General features: G+C 36.0%; 1 protein-coding gene across 1 annotated transcript in view; it reads right to left on the reverse strand.

The window, feature by feature from the left end:
* The window catches only part of NFIB (nuclear factor I/B), a 216,754-nt gene that overhangs the window by 193,985 nt on the left and 4,358 nt on the right, over positions 1-18,411 (reverse strand). The window contains exon 2 of the mRNA XM_012665039.1: positions 15,962-16,268. Within this exon, the coding sequence (XP_012520493.1) occupies positions 15,962-16,268 (307 nt within the window). The remainder of the gene's footprint in view (positions 1-15,961; positions 16,269-18,411) is intronic.

Genomic DNA, 18,411 nt, shown 5'->3' on the forward strand with positions numbered 1-18,411 from the left:
ACCTGGAGCATGATTCCAGAATATGCTCTATTATTAATATGGACACTATAATTCAAATGGTTTTATTTTACTCATTTTTGAAATTTAAAGTATATATAGGGTTGGGACTACATTTCTAAAACTATGACTAATCACCAATGCAGATACAAAAGAAAGAAAACAAGTCTCAGTAAAAAGCAAATTTTCCTAGTTTAAGGAGCTTCCCTTGTTTTACACCTCAGTGACTATAATCTGATTGGTCCCTAATGTTCTATATTCACTTTAATAATTTATATTCATTCATTCACCCACTCAACAAATACATGTTATCAATTTTATAGTGTGCTCCCATAACATTTCCATTGATTTTGGTTTCACATACTTGCATAGTACCAATCTTTTATTCATCTCTTTTTCCATCTGCAAATATGCCTTAAAAATATACTTTCAAAACTTTCCCCATAAACCATCAAACTAGAAATTAGCTACTAGCAGTAGTTGATATTAAACTTTTGCTAATACTGCTTGTAGCTCTGCTTCAAGTTATTAATCTCTGCTCTATTGTAGGGTGCCTTGATTTACATAAGCACATTACAGGACACTCAGAACATAAATTACAGACAAGTCTTTGATGTTATAAAAGAGTCTTACCTTAAAAAAAGATTCATTGAAAGTTTCTTTTTAAAACTGAATTCCCCTTGTGAATTTAATATATTTTGTTTTCTAAAAATTAAACTAAGAAAAAATGCTTAGAAACATCTCTTAAGTAAAAGAAGGTATATGGATGTTTGTTTTAAACTTTAAAAACAACCCAAAATTTTCTTTAGCTGAAATGAGAAATGTACACCACACAAAGGAAAATGAAGACATAGTGGTTATCAAACCAATCTGAAAATTGTAGACACCCAGAAGTAGAACTTATACCAGCTCCTGATAAGTAGTTCCCACTTTTTCTTTAAACATCTGACTTTAAGTTAAAAAAAAAAATTCTTATAACCAATTTCAAACATGACCTTATATGTTAACTGGAAATCTGGCAGTATATTTTTAATGGGTCCTTTTTGTTTTCCAACCACTATCAAATCATGATGTTAGCTAACTATACTTAGTGTTTTCATCCACTGAAAAAGAGAAAAGTAGGCATTCTCATGAAGATCACAGCTGCAGACTAACTTCATTAAAAAAAAAAAAAAACTAGACTCTTCAATCAATTTATTCCAATAAATTACAAATGATAATATAAGATATTTAGTCCAGATTTTTCTTATATGTTCTTTTAAAATTTTTGCAGCTTTGTTTTCACAAAATAACACTTTATTTAGCTTATTTTTGGCCCTATAGCGTAAAACTAACTTAACCAAAGTAGCTTTGGGTCTGTATTAGAGTCAGTATCCCAAATTTTAAAGTAAGAATATCTCTCAGGATTCTCTGAGCTCTAAAATTCTATTAGTTAAAGACCTCTTTATTAAAAAGCAAGTTTTTTACCTAGATTGAACTAAATGATTTGACTATTGGACTTTGAATTGAGCAACACGAAAACGTTACTCAAGAGGCTGGTTACACATTTTCTATTTCTCTTTAATAAACAAAATGTATTAAAATCCCAAATTTAACAAGAATATGCTAAACTTTATAAAATATTGCTTAATATGAAAGGGACTGCTCTCTGCCAAATTCCTAGGATGCCAGAGGTAAGAGGGATAGTGGATGTCCTCTGGGCCAATCCTCTTACCTGACACATAAAGAAACTGAGTCACTGAGAGGCACAAAGCCTCCCAGGCACTTGCAAGCAATAGGGCCACCAATTTTTTTCTCTTCCACTTCAGCAAGCTACTTCAGTCACTATGTGGCATAGAGTGAAACTCCATGTCAGTAAACAAAGGAATAGAAGAAGGTAATTCCATTATAAAGTCACTAAATAATTTAGAGCCTAATTTTTCTTTTTTTAATGCAAAGACCTTATGTTCAGAAACTTACAGTTCAAAGTACATTAAGTAAAATCATGTCCATATGCAGATACGTCTTCTCCCATACGCATCTTAAGAAAATAACAAACAAAAAAAATTTATCATCAGCCCCTAGAAAACAAAAACTGAAATTAAAAGAAAGAATGGAGTAAATCTAAATTGTATATTTTTGTTCCTTCTAAAAGGATTAAATAACAGAATTCTAAATGGTTTGTTTGTACTTTCCATGCAATATGTAGATTAACCATGAAATTCTGTTTGGGACACTTTGACATCTGTTTTCAGTGCATTACAATGAAATCTGGGGACTTGATACATACATTTGCTGTAATAAAACTGTCACTAATCAGTGTTTTCCAAAATATTGCCCATAACTATTACTATTCAGTAGTCTCATTTGCATGATCTAATATTGTTGCTACATCATGTTTTTCCCTGACAATGTGTTAGCTGGTCCCAGGCACATGGTCTAAAATGGCTGCAAACCACTCAATAATCTCAGCATTTCCATAGTCCTCTGTACATACGCATGCAATCTGTCCTAGAATTGGACTAATACTTCATCCTTCGTGAAATATTTTCCTGGTAACTGGAATACTCAAGGTTGAATTCACATCCCCGGGTATGAAAAACTCAACAACAGTAAAGGAGCCCACACTGAGGAGGAAATTATGCCCCATGGGGCTTCTACAACAGGAGATGTAAACACAATCCTAACTCAGGAATCCCTTCAACAAATCTGTAACGATGCTTTTTGAACAATCAATGCAGAATCTATCATTAAATTAAATCATGTCTATGAACTGCAGAACAGGACTAGACCACACTTTAAAACTGGGTCTACTTCATTTTCTCTAGGATTAACAGATAGCTTTATCCATACCAAGAAACACAAGCTCATAGGTGGTAACACAACCTCCTGGATAAATATAAACATAAACAAATGTTTCTGTTTCATATTGCATATATCTTGTGTGTCACATACAAAAATCTAGATTTCAGGGAAAAGTCAGTCTGAGAGCCCAAACATGGTATTCACTGAAAACCAAAAACTTACTAATTTTGTCTACCTGTGCTGATTCTAAATGCATTCCATATTTTATTAGTACTTGGCATTATATTCATATTACTCAGTAGAACAATATAACTTCATTTTGCCCTCCCATGAACTCATCTTAAACCTGAAATACGTTTCTCTATGCACATGTTTTATATTATACAAATGTTGGATACAAAAAGCAGATTAATGGTAGGCCCTAATGCTGTGTTCGTTAGTACTAAGAAGTCATTCCAAATGTTCCAAAAGGGATTAATGTAGTATAACAAGTCTATTTAATTATTGTAAGACCAGTGATCCTCATATTGCTATAAGCTGCTTTTCCCTCATTTAGAGACTGTAAATAGAACAGAAATTGTTATATGATAACTGTAAGTCATATCCTAAAACAATGATGCTTTACCATCAGGAATAAAGAAATATGTAAGCATCTCTGAGAGGCTATGAAAGGCAACCAGTATTTCAGAACAATGTATATGCTCCCATTTCAGGTGAACTTTCAATCATAAGTGTAAGCAAAGTATTTCAAGTACATTAGAAAGGCATAATATCAAATCTTTCTGCCATCAACAGTCTAGTATAAGTGTTAAAAATTTTTGGATGTCCTTTGTTTCATGTACATGCTTTTTGATTTTTGTGTATCTCCTGAACAGAATTGCAACTAAACACCAGTATGTTCTCAAAAAGAAAAGATATGCCACAGATTACTAAAAAATTATGTGCCAGAATCTAAGCAAGCTAATCAATGTTCTGATTCTGCTTTCTGCACATCATAGTTACCCTTTAACTCATGGACAAACAGTAAAATAACTTTTCCTATTAACTCCTGGCTAGAACTAGAGCCCCTAGGTATATGACAAACATTATTACAAAGTGCTTCATGTAAGAACATGATGCTGTTTTACCCTGCATCAACCTGACATATGATTTAAGGTGTTTCCCTAGTAGTGACTGTGGATACGGGCTGATCCCTCCACTTTCCAAACCTGCCATGGGAAGGGAGTGAGGGGTGCAATTCACTGGCCATGGAGAACCAAGTGCCAGAACTATCTCCTCCAAGGATCTGGCCCACAAAGTTGGCTCCATGACCACATGGATCCAACCAACCAGAGCCACTGAAGTCAAACACTTGATTCCAAATCACAGTTTGGTAAGAAGCAAATGTTTTAACCATTTCCTATTTGTCTTTCCATTGTTCTCAGTAAAAGTGAAATCACTTTTAAGTAATAAATATTACTCTAGAGCTCCTTTAATTATTTAATGTTCTTAACACCATGTAAAGAAGGAATGGGAAAGAGTGACAGAGGAGAAGAGCTAAATGGCAATAAAAGCAGAACAATTCATGCAACCAGTGAAACAGTCTGAGGTCCTGACTCAGCTAAGGGTCATTTTAAAATAAGACACTTTCAAACTTAAAAAGAATCTAAAAACCATCACTGTGCTCTTTTTTAGGACCGATCTAGTCTAGCCACATCACCATCACTTCTGTCCACTCAAATTTAAAATGTAAGTGTAGTTCTCCCAAATTTAATTTTTTTATACATGAAAATTTTACTTTATTAGAGTACAATGAATTACAAGTATTTGCTAAGACACCTTTTACTTGATATCAAAGTTGAGTTATTTATTCAGAGAGCCACTGATAAAATTATTTTTTCCTTCCCTTAAAATATGCCTAGATTGATTAAGAAATTTATTCTCTGATACATCTGAGATAAAGGGTTTCTAAAACCATACAGTATTCATGTGCCTACATTCAGAGTTTTCACTAATAAATATTTATATGCACCACTGTGAGCAAGACTTTTGTTTTCTCTTTGGAATGTCTTATCACATGAGATACATAAAAACTAATTGATGACCTCTGGCCTCAACATTCAATCATTCCTTCTTTTCACTATTGGATAGTTTCTGTGGAAGTCTAGTTCCTTCATATATGGTAATAATGGCTAGTATTAACACTATTGCTTTTACTCACATGAATTATTTCACTTAATCCTAAAACAGCCCTGGGAAGTAGGCATTTTAATCCTCAATTTACAAAACAGACAATTGAAGCACATGGAGCTTAAGTGACTCGACCACAGTCACAAAGCTGATAAAGGGCAGAGCCAAGACTAGAACCCCAAATGTCAAATTCTATGCACATACTTTCTGTTACAGACTGGATGTCTGTGTCCCCCCAAAACTCATACACTGGAATCCTAACCCCCAATGTGACGGTATTAGGAGGTGGAGCCATTGTTAGGTTATGAGAGTGGAGGCTTCATAAATGGGATTAGTGCCCTTACAAAAGAGACCCCACAGAGTTCTCACTCTGTTTTCCACCACATGAGGATACAAGAAGTCAGCAGTCTGCAACCTGGAAGAGGATCCTCACCAGAACCTGACCATGATGGCACCATGATCTTGGACTTCCAGCCTCCAGAAGCTCGAGAAATAAATTTCAGTGTTCGTAAGCCACCAGTTTGTTATTTTATTAGAGTAGCCTGAACTAAGACACTTTCTGTGCTCTACAAAAACTATTAATAAAAAGGCAGGAAGAAGGGAGATATGCTCAACTCTAAAAGCAATCCAAAATTCAAAGGATGACAGAATATTATAAATTGCATGCTACTTACTCTTTAATCTGAATATTATAAATTGCATGCTATTTACTCCTCAATCTAAATCATCTTTCTTAAGTAATTCTTGCAAGATCTAAGCCCTATCTTTCTCTTTTTTTCTAACTTTACTTCTCAACTCTCCACCCTTCCCCACACACACATGTTATCTGTGGTCCAGGAAATTAACCTCTTTAACTCAACAGCTGAGATCATTTTAAAATTCTTTGAATGAAGGAACTGAGGCAGATATCTAGAGAAAACCTCAGACATTTTGAAACGCTCAGGGGCTGTTGCTATTCTCATATCACAGTCCCACTGCCATCTAACCCATTAACCACACCCAAACCATGTTGGTACTACCACTGAGGAAGACAATGAATCAGCAGAAAGGCAAGAGAAATGTTTTCTATTCTAGACTGGTTTTTATAAGAGAGGAGAGAAAAACGGAGGCTACTGGCCAAAATCAGAGTCAGTGCATTTTATTCACACTTCCTCCTCTGACCCTTAAAATGCTGGATTATCAACATGATTAATTCTGAAAAGCATTTAAATTCCTTAATCTTGTGAACATTCCTGGGGAAAAACATAGTTTCAAACACCCCCCCCAAAAAAAAGAAAAGAAAAGAAAAAAAGAAAGAAAAGAAAACCTCTCACCCGCTACTTTCAGATATTTTTTAAAATGGGAACACAAATATCTAGTGCTTTTCCCCAAGGTTCTAGTGCCTGGAGCACACTGTCTCTCATCTGTCAGTGTATCCACACACACGTATAAACAGTATGCAACACACAAGTAAGGAAATGTACATTCTAACTTAAACTTCCTTTTCCCTCTAATAATTTAAAAATAAAATGTAACAGCTTGGATTTTAAATATTTAATCTGGCAAATATAGGAAAAATCATGAACTATAATGTCATATTTGGCAAAGAAAAGTTTGGTAGGATAAAAATATCTGTGTTTTAACATTTTAGAAGGCATCTCCAATATTTTAAAAATAAAATTATTTCACTGCTTCAGAAGAGAAGAACGGAGGTAAAAGTCTCTATTTTTGCATATGAGGTTTTCATAAAGAGTAGAAAAAACAATTTTTATATTCATTTGAATAAACAGTTAATTGTACATGCTGGCAAAAGTCCCCCCAGAAATAAAATCTTCATATTTACGAATGGTTCTCTACTATGTCATGAAATTTAGCTATTTAAGTCACAAAGGATAGGCTTCCCTTAAAACTATAACATAAATTATAAGATGATATACATAGAGTTATAACATTACTCTCATGTGTAAAAAAGTTTGTTTTTATCCCACATGTTTAGTATACAGATTTTTCCAGGACTAGACAAAGATTTATAGCCTGAAGTTTAAAAGTCAGTTGTTTCAGGACTTACACATTGGTAACCAAAAACATAACTAAATTTACCACTTTTACCCCATATTATGACAATAAAATATTTTTATTGTAACAGCTGAAAATGTTGAAAAGTAATTATTAAAGAAACCATAAATATAAAGAGCTGAAAAGTCAACCTCAGAAGAGTGTGGAAAAGGAAATTGTGATATGCATCATCATAAAACACAGAAACTGAAAATCTAAGCAGAATAAATCTAAATCCCTCCAACTCCAGAATACTAACCCCCACTTCTTGTAGCAAGGAGGACTGCAAATTTGTCCCCATCACTGTCAGCAAACAAAAGACAGTCACTTCCACAGCCAGACCATGTCAAACAGAAGATGTAGCTACTGCAGAGAGAAGCCTCGAATCCACTGGTGTGTAAACCAAGGGCTGGGGCCTTTTTGTCAGCTATTACCATAAAAGAATAAGAGGAAACAGTGACATTACTACACAATAGAGAGGTCAACCAGCTTGCAGCCATTTCATGACCCAAACAAGTCAAGGTCAAGGGATTCAGGTAGCAACTTAGCCAGGGCATAAGTTACAGCGCAAATGAATTGTTTTAACACATCAGCTTTGGTCAATTAAACCTAACAAGGCAAGTTGCATCACGTAGCAGGGTTCCTGACACCAAGGCCAGAAGCTGAGACCGACCTCATAAAACAAGGCTTTTAACATAGCATAGCAAATTTAAGGTAATCCATCCAGAAACTGCAGATGTCAGAATAATAAAATACGAGTTGTCCTAAGCAGGAACATTTTTCACACTTTAGAGTTCACTAATAGAGGGGTATAGACTTCATATTGACATACTCATGTTATTAACATAGGCATAAATGTAATCCCCTGCTCACATGAATTACAGAATACACCCTATTTCAAACAACTTTTTCTTAACATCTGTGCTCTTGATTAGAATTTTGTCCTAAGCTCCACCATTCCCTGTTAACACCAATATATTTCTCCACGTATTTTTTTTTTCAATGTGAGTATGGAAAATCAGGTTTTTGAAAGAATCTTCACCTTTATTGAGCATCGGAATATATATTAGTGTCACTCAATATTAATTGATGCTTGTTAAATGCTTTTATGTAGTTTTATGAGAGACATACATTTCAAAATTTGATGAATACTATTTATTAAATTTCCTATTTTGAAAAATGGAGTTAAAGCTAACCAGCATTTTAAAGTGCATATATTTAGCATTAAAGAATTATTTCCTCAAAGGCAATTCTTATTTTATTTTGCACTTGTTTAAACAAATTCCATTTTTGACTGATTTGTGCTTCATCGATAACTTACTACATGCTCTGAACTGCCTTAAAATGGGATTCTGAAAATACACAACCTCCAGGCAACTTTTGATAGTAAAGCTACTTCATCCATCACCCCTTATTTTCAACTATATACTCCTTGTTCAGAGTTCTTTAATTTGTCTGTGATTCATCAATGCTGTCCTGCTTAAACTATCATCATAAAAAGAGAGACTATGTGTATTTAAGTGTTTCATTATAAACAATATATTTATGCACATGAATAGTTTGCTTTCCCATTTTAGAACATTGCTTCATTTAAATTTTGAGGATTTTTTTTTTTTATGTGTGGCCTTCAATTCAGCCTCAAGGTCTTTCCACCTCATTGGTTAATTGGTAGCCATTTCTTCCAATTTTCTGAATAATATAACAACCAAAACGCCCAACCATTCAAGTCCCATTAGTTTTACATCCTGTAACGTTCAGTCTAATACAAGCTAATCCCACACACTCACTCCTTGCTACACACATTTCACTTTTCACAAGTTCTCTGCAGTTTGATGATTTATTCTCTATGCCAAATCCTAACAACTGAATTCAGTTAAATTAACCATATCACATAATTAGAGTTCAAGGACCTGAGAATCTACTTTAAAATAAGATGACATACCACGTTGCCACAGAAAAGTGAGCCTGATCAAGAAGAAGCGTCTCTTCTTGCTATGCTTGGCACTGAGGCATGCAGTTGTAATAACTCGAATTTCCGATCGCATAACCGCTAGTCCTTGAGATTTCTAAAATTATTCTTCCTCCACAAGGATGGAGGGGGAAAAGTTGCAAAACTTGCTTTGAACATTATGTTGGCTAATCATTCGCTCTGCCTTAGCATATATACAGAAAACTCCTCGAGTGTCGCAAGTTCTACTTTCATCAACTTCAAACTGGAAAATGCTATTCTTTCATAAACTACAGAGAAACATTTACCCAAAAGCTAGTTTCAAAGCAAGGGATCACCCTTGATTTTGCCCATAATTTTCGGATATTTAGTAATTTCCTATTTTAATGAGTGTTTCATAGGCTATTTTCACTCTCTGCAAACCTGAAGCTTCTAACAGAGCAATTGTTATTCCTTTGTCTACAAGTCAGTGTTGATGGCAGAAATGAAAACTAACTTATCTCAATTTTTAAGAATTCCAGAGAATTCTGACTCAGCCTTCCACTGGGTCCCTCCCTCCTCAGGTGCTGAAATTCTAATTGGTCAGCAGTGATGACAAGAGTGTGAGTGTCAGAAAACAAACAGAGTTTTTAAACCTACTGGTTTAGTTTTTCAGCTTAATCTAGCAGAATGAAAGCTTATGAGGAGAAAGACCTTACTAAGTTGGATATCTTGGATTATTCTTTCAATTATAGTGCCAAATTCAAAAGGAAAAAGTTAATGGAAGATTAAAACTTTAACCTTCTCATACCTTCCTCCTAAATTCCAAATTTAGGGGAAAGTAAGTAAATTTTAAAAATCCTACCAAATCTATTATAAATCTATATGACCTTTACGTTTGGATGTGTTTCTTGTGTACCACTTTAGAAAATAGAAACTTTAAAGAACTAAAGCCATGGCAATAGATGGCCTCTCTAAGGGGCTTCTGCCCAGCTCTAAGTTTCCAGGCACATACGCTAAAACTGTGTCTATCAGGAAACCATCCTTCAGGGGACTCGATCATCACCTCCTGTCTCAGCAATGCACAGTCTCTCCACATTACCACGATTCCTGAACAATCAACATTATTTTGGTTCTTATACATATGGAGTTATTTGAAATTATTTTACCACACAAGAGACAGAGTGCACTAAATTTGCAAATTCAAACACATAATCTAATTAAACGTTTTTATTACAATATTTGTAGTGCTGTGTATATGAGGAGGAAGGATGCCTAATGCTGTCAGTAGGGTATTTTACCAACCTCTGCTGCCTCTGGAAAATGGGTACTACATGTTTTTTAAAATATTTGAAAATTATAATTGATGGAACAAATGAGCGTTCTCTTCCCCCCCTTTCCCCCTCCCCCTTTCCCTTTGAAAAATGAGATCATATTAACAGCAATGCAAGAGCTTAGTTTGCCATATCAGAACACAGATGCCAAGCTTCCCCAGCTGGTAACTGGGGCCTCAGAGTTTAACTCTTAAGTTGTCTGGCAAAGCTATCTTGTGGCAGGGACCTCATGGCATAGAAGATGAACTTCTAGTCCCTGAGACTGTGTTTTCCTCTTATCAGTGAGAAAATTGCTAAGTATCTTATCTTACCATATATGTTCCCACAAAGGTCTCATTAAGCCTAGAAGCAAGACATGCCAATAAGAGCCCTTCTTTATCTTGTGAATTGTGTACGAGCCAGAATGCAAACAAATGTGCACTAGAGTTCATGAGTTCAGTCAAGGACAGGATGGTAGATGGGAAAACTTAACGGTGTTCCCCTAAATCAAACATGCATACCAACTATTTTTCCTGCACACAAACTTTATGCTCTCAGAGCATTTCGCAATGCAAGCACACCAAATCATCCTAGACAGCAGCCTCATTTTAATAAGTTATGAAAGCTTGTTTTTTTCCCATAATGGGAAATACCTGCAAATGAAGTGAAATTTATTAAAATGTTAAATACACTGTCAACTTGCAAACAATTATCTACTTAAGCTTTTCATAAAGAAATAATTGTTACCCAAAAGGATTCTGAAACTCAGTAACTGAAGGAGGAAAGTAAGTCTCAGCATTTGCTTCCTCGCTAATGATATGTGACAACCAGGAAGGCTTCTATTTCAAAAACAATAATAATGATTACAACTTCCCCTGTAAACAAGTCACATTTTTTGCAACTTCAAATTGTACTTCAGTTATTATAACACTTAACAATAAAGCAGCAAAAGTTGCCATCCAACAATGGACCACAATTTTAAGGGTTTAATACGGCTAAAGGAAACTACTTTTGCAGGATAGCGATGAGGTTTCTGGATTCTCTTTTTTAGCGCTCCAAAGCGTGTGTAATAAGAGTGCAAAGTCCAGTCCAAAAATCAGTCAGGCTGACTTAGTTTAAACTCTAATCTGTTAATTACATGACAACAGTTACTATCTCTTGAGATCTTTAAACTTCTTGGTGTGTGGTGACCTCTCTTTTTCTCTAAAACCCCTCCCTGCCTCAGAGAAAGGCCAGTCGTCCCCCACCACCACCCCCTGCCTTTTTCTCCTTCAGACAGGACACAGTCTGGCGACTCAAGGCCTCCCATAGGCCAGACTTCCTTCTGTGCAGCCCTTTGGGTAGAACTGCTAATCCTTCTTATTAATTAACGAGATAACAGTGGTTAACCGGAAAGCAATATTAATGCTAACTATCTAGGAAACTTCAACCAAAATTATTTTAGCCTTTTGGTTGGTTTTCCCAGTGCACAGAATTGTGCACTGAAAATTTGGTAACATTTTGACGCAGAACTGAGAAATTCTGGAATGACTGATTATATCACACCTTAACACATAGGTTTCCTCTTTCCGGGTTTCTCTTCCTTTTTTTTTTTTTTTTTTTTTTTAACATTTACCCTGTTACACATTATTAACTGGGGAGAAAAGTGAGGTCCTCTCAACTTGTTACTATAAAATCTGGAAGTGTGGAAACTGAAAGGACTAGAAATTGTATGATAAATAAGCAGTGATGTGATTGAAAGCAACAGTCAGTCATAATGAATGCCTTACATAGCACTACATTCAGTTTGTCCTCCACACACTTGTCATAGTACACCCTGCATCCTACAGGACACTTATGTCCCAGGAAGGTGTGTTGTGCAAGGCTTGCCTGGTTGTTGTTTTGCTTTGTTTTGTTTTGCTTTCATGAATGCAATAACAAAGACAATATGGGGAATAGGTACCACCTGCCCAAGAATCATTGGACATCTTTAATATCTTTGGGAAAATGGAGACCACTTTAGAGCTATTTTTTCTTTAATCTGTCACAATCTTTTTTTAAAAATACCCTAAAAAAAGAAAAGGTTTTACATTAACTAAGGTTTGCTGCAGCAAACAAGCAAGCAGCTTTCATTCAGGGATTGTCAAAAACTTTCCAGTGTGCCCACTGCAATGCGGATGCCAACCAACGAATCAAAGGCATTCAGCAACTAGACAAAGAGGGTCTGATGCCAACCTCGGTGCCACTGGCAACCATTATTGGCATCAAACACAGTGTCTGCCTTTTTTTTTCCCCCTCGCCTGGCACTTCACAAACAAAATGGCGGTTCTTGTAGCAACGAAACAGCCGAAGCGCAGCCCTCTGAATCAATAACGTCAAATGATTTTATGGATTTAAACTCAGTTAGTCCCAAATGATGTGTACATTTTAGGTTAAAGTGGGGGAGAGCACGTAATTTTATAAACAACTATATTGAACATGACCCTTTGCTAATGTAAGGAAATATTAAAATGGATTAAATTGCGGTCAACCAGACTACATGCATAGACGAAGCTGAATAACAAAGAGATTTACCTTTAAAGAACATACTGCCTTGCGGCCATGTGATGCAAAAGTCTAATGAACTACAGATCAAAAATTATTTCAAAATGCATAAATTTTTCCCAAAACCATATCAGATGCATGTGTAGCACTATAGTTTGTGTCAAAGCTCTAGTAACTCTTTCCACATTTCAGAAAAGATGAGGCTGCTGGGCATGAAGAAGGAAAAAAAAAGTGTGGGTTGAACCAAAAGAGAAAGAGGGAAAAAGAAAAGCATAGGAAGTTGGTCAACAATGGACCTTTATTATATGTTGGTCTTTATTTCATCCTCCAGAAGAGATGCAGTATGTGATCTTGTATAAATAACCAAGAGGACTATTGACATTTCTAGATCTGGAAATTGTCAATATATTGTAACATCACTCCACACTGCAATGCGGATGCCAACTAACAAATCACAGGCATCCTGAGCTAAACAAAGAGGGTCTGATGCCAATCCTGGTGCCAGTGGCAACCATCTTTGGCATTCTCTCTGTTCTTTCTCATGTTTTTCTCCCAGTCATTTACAAGTGGGGAGAAACAGAAAAAAGGGGGAAAAGGTAAATTTGTTGTTCATTCTGTTGCAAATATTACATTTTTCTTTTCAAATTTTTCTTGCATGGTTTTCTTTACCTGATTTATAAAACAGACTTAAGTGGATTATCATGTACTTAGAGGAGAAATAAAAAGTCATGATGTGAGATATGCAGTCTTCATTGACTACAGACTTATCTTTTAAAACTGCCTTCTTTAATCAATTGCACTGCAAAATGCCATAATTAACCTACCCTTGACAAAGAAAAAGGCATAAATTTTGAAAAAGAGAAAACACAAAAGCATCCCAATGTGACTTTTTCAAAGAAAGAGTCAACAGATGTTAGGAGAAGATGTTGCACTTGCAGGTAACAGAGGATACAAATTAGACATACAAGGTAAAATAATGATAGGTTCTTACGATAGAGATTGTGGAAACAACAGCAAAACTAATGTTTTATCTGAAAAATATGGTCTCCGAGAGTTGCTTAAAACTTTATAATTATCATGACCGATAGTGCAATGCAGAAGGCATTTATGCATTTTGCTCTTTTTTCAAACTATCTTCGCAAATCCAAAAGATACGTTCTTTATTGTCAGTTCATCAAAACTAAGAGAGTTGGCGGCCTGCCCCAGGAGTAAATGTGCATGCATGCACACCTCAAAAACTAGCCTTCAAGCAAGTTAAAATGTGAGCGGCAGTGAGGTGATTGCTAATCTTTCCTCTCTGCACTAAAAAGTTACATGACCCACTTTTAAAAACTTTACTTCCAGACTTGACTTTCACAACACGGTTACAAAACGTTTATAGTCAGTCCAACACATATATACAGCCCACCTTAAAATGTCACCTCCTAGACAGCTGTCAATCAAATTAAGTGTCATGTGTTAATGAGCTTTAATTTTAGGACATATAGGATGAAAATATATTTTTCTCAAACCATCATTATTTGGACTTTAATTCTTAAAAGTGTGGAAATAGTAAATGCAATGTTTCTTTTTTTTAAGAAAATGTAATATTTCCAAATGTGTGATGTCCAACACCATTATTCAAAATCAGACTAAAAATTATAAAATGACATTTAAGCATATCTCTAAAACTACATCAAGGAAATATCAAGATAAAAAGCACATAATAAGCACCTAGATTTCTGAGTCAAAAGAGTAATTTTAGTATTTTATTTTTTTGGATAATAATAAAGTTCATAGCAATTTATTAAATCCCACATTTATATAACGAACATCAGATAACCGTCTGCCACCTGGCTATCTGCAGGACATTTTCCCTCCCACCAGGCCAAGTTCGGAAATGACCCACCATCTGTGGCAGCTCAAACTTCAGTCCACTTTTGGTATGTTGCTTTTTTAAATGATGTTTTACTATGGACTGTTGCTAATGCAAAGATATCGATATCCTGACACATTTATTTGAAGAAAAGAAATTTTCACCTACTTAAGGAAAATATATTAAGAAAAATAAAAATAACAAATAAACATTTTATTAACTCAAACACTCAGCAATATCACCTATTTTTAATTATTCAGGCAACATTTATACCACTCTCTTTATCAAGTTTTTAAAATAATAGGTATAGTATGTGGTTTCTGCATTCTTTTTGAGATTTATTTTAAACCAGTATAACCAGTCCACTTTCTGTTTTTGTTCTGTAAGGAGAGCTGCGGCTTTCCTCCTCAGTAAGTTCCATGAATTTACATTCAAGTAAACTAACAATATTAAGTGTTCCCAAGTCACTCTGGGAAAATACGATAAATAATTAAACAAGAATTAAATTCCATTTAATCTACACCTAATATTGCACAATCAAAAGTAGGTACTGGTAGAACTATTAAAATTAAATAAATCTAAATCTACGAAAGATACAGATTTTGATACTGGCTAGCTTAAGCATTTTGTAGTAGTAAATGTTAATTCTATTTTCAGTGCAATAGCACTAGATTCATGAACAAAATTCCTCTACTTCATTAATTAAGAGGCCAATACAAAGATTATTAAAGAGTTGTTTGACTATTCATAAATAAAGTTACATTTTCAAATCCGGAAAAGACGACTAGATGTAAGAAATGCAGCCTAGGACAGAAAGTAAAGTGCAATAAACTGTATTTTTAGATTACTCTGTCCTTGAAAAAGTATATTATTTCAAAGACACTTGAAAACGCATCTCTTTGTGGTCTTTCTATAAATACCCAAGCCTATCCAGGTATGAAAGCTCTGTGCCTATTTGCATGGCTCGCACATGGCAATGAACATGTGAGTGAAAGTGGGCACACTGTACCCAGAGAGGGTGAGGAGATCTAGGGACCTCGAGGACCATCTAACCCAAGCCAAGCCAGAGATTCCATACACAGAGGTTTGTGGGCAGTGCTTGCCGTGCTAGAAGAAAGAACAATCTGCTCCTACCTTGCTCCTGCACGTAGTATGCCAAAAACAAATCAAGCTCCTTAACTGATACTGTGATATGATGTGGCTGGACACAAAGTGCTGGGTTTGTGCAATGTGGGGATTTCATGAGCCGCTCTCCATCGGTACTTTCCAAGGGGATGCCTTTGAACAGGATCACCATGACTAGATCCAGACGCCAGACTTTGTCTGCCTGTCGCAGGCAGTCGATTCTCCTAATCTTACCCTTCTGGTCGGGATTGGATAAGACACAGCACGGGTGCTTCTTGCCAGTCACGGTGAGCACAAAGTCCTCTCGATACTCCTGGCGAATATCTTTGCGCAGTTTGGCCAGGAGCCTGGATGCCCACTTCTGTTTGATTTCAGGCTTTTCACTGAGAAGCTCATCTTTGACTGCTCTTTCTTCATCCTTTGACATTCGCTTCTCATGCTTTTTAAAGTACTTGCGTTTTCGAGCCTGCAGGTTGAACCAAGTATAGGCGATTGCACGGACATGTGGAAGAAGTGCCTCGATGAATGGGTGAAATTCATCCTGTGGGAGACGAGGGAGGGAAAAAGATGTGCATAGTCAGTTTAATTTTTAAAAGCTCAAAAAATAAGACCACAATCCATTCCCAATTCAGTACAAAAAGTTATGCATGAAAACAGCATTCTTTCCTTATTTAAAATTATCAAAATAGCAGGACGAGAAAACAAAGTATGCCAAGCTGCCCCCTTTCCACCAAAATTCACAGGTCGATTCTCCCTCCTGCAAAGAAAATAAGGTTTATATTTTGTATTTACACTCTGGCCCCATCCCCCTCATTCCCACCCCAATGCCATGCATTCTACATTCTTTAAAACATATGCAACCAAGGTGCTTGGCACCTAATATTTAAATATTTGATTGACCAACTAACACTATGCAGTACCATTTTACAAAGAACACAGTGAGATTTTTTTTTAACCGAAGCAGAGCTGTTCAGAAGGCAGGAGCGATGCCACAGTTCATTTCTCTTCTCTGTGGCACAGAAACACAAAGCATATAGATGCTCAGTGTAATGCCACACAGTTCCCGCTTTTGGAGCATGCTCTCAGCAAGAGGCTGCTGGTGGCACAAAGAGCATGCGCCATTAAACTTGATCCATTTTCTTATCAAACGTCCAACATTCCAACACTGAAACAGCACCATTCCAAGAGTGGTAACTAGAGAAACCGGTATACAGTGAGGGAAAGTGGGCAAAGGACACAGCTTGTCGTATCGGTGTCCTGAACAGAAGGTTTCCATACTTTGAGCAGTGCATTCTCTCCCTGCACCAATAACACCAGCTCCCAGTTCTCTCTCTCCCTCTCTCATGCTCTCTCACACACACTCTTGCATTTTTCAATAGAAGTTTTCAAAGTCGAAAACAAAAATTACATGAATGTTCTTCCAGCAGCTTCCCTATAGAATATGAAGCCCCACAGAGTCAGTTAATTTGTTAACTGATCACATGAGTATGGCAATTATTCTAAACCCCTTAAAAATCAATCTGAGGTGAACAATGAAAAATGGCAACTTGGCACCAACTTTACATTCTTTGTGTCTCTGCATGCTGTGGCAGGGTGACACCAGGAGTGTACTGCTGGTCAGTTACTGCTTTTGTGGAATCCATACAATTCTTTTGCCACGCAGATGAATTCTCGGATAGAGCTTTGAGTGTACACATGCATGTGCTTATGAATTCACATGTGTATAGATTATATAGTACCCATCTTTCGAATTAAGTGGTTTACCGTTAGGCTTCTGTATTTTTCCTGCCTGTTTCATCCAAGCCTCTTTTTAAGGGAGGGGGCAGTGAGGAACAGCAGATAATCTTTACCTACAGATATTTCCAGTTACTTCCAAATACAGTCAGTGTTTCATTACTTCCTGACTTAGGTAAAACCTGTCTTATAAGCTTAGGCCTATTACTGTTCAGAGAAAGAGTTTAAAGTCCTGTGCAGGCACACCGTATGTATGCAATAAACCAAGATCTGAATCGAATGAAAACTTTCACTGGACCACTTTAATGATCACATTGACTACATTGTCATCCCAACCACAAAATAACTTTCTCTAACTGATCGCATCCCAAGTTAGCATTTACATACTCATGTTAGTTACCCTGAATTACGTGGAATAAATTCTATTTAACCAGCAGACTGATTAATTCCATTAGGTAAAGGTGATGAAAGTACAACTAATGACTCTCTAACAAAGAAAGAGTCAAAAAAATTCCATATAGTTATGAATGCATTTTAAGATGAAATTCAAAGTTTTAATGCTAAAGGTTGCAACATGTTAGCAGTTTAAAGTTCAGACACAGAAGAGGTGCATGTCCCATCCAATCAATAATGTAGTTATCAAGTATTCTAATGTATTACTATAAAATGTTCCTACAGCAGAATAAGTATGAATCAAAATTTTATAACGATACAGAATGCAGATGATTACATCACAGCATGAGGCATAACCAAATGCCATAGAGGAAATCATTAAACTGATCAGTAGTTTCCAGCAGAGATTTGAACAATTCAGTTACTATGCGAGCACATTAAACTAGGCCATGGAAAGAGTTAAACCACAATCTGTTCTTTGTGTGGGAAGGCAGCCCTGCTCACAGCAACCACAGCCCATGATAAGACCTCCCTATCTCTATACACTTTCTGATGCC

Source organism: Propithecus coquereli, unplaced genomic scaffold (assembly GCF_000956105.1).
Source record: "Propithecus coquereli isolate 6110/MARCELLA unplaced genomic scaffold, Pcoq_1.0 Scaffold95, whole genome shotgun sequence".
Taxonomy (NCBI): domain Eukaryota; kingdom Metazoa; phylum Chordata; class Mammalia; order Primates; family Indriidae; genus Propithecus; species Propithecus coquereli.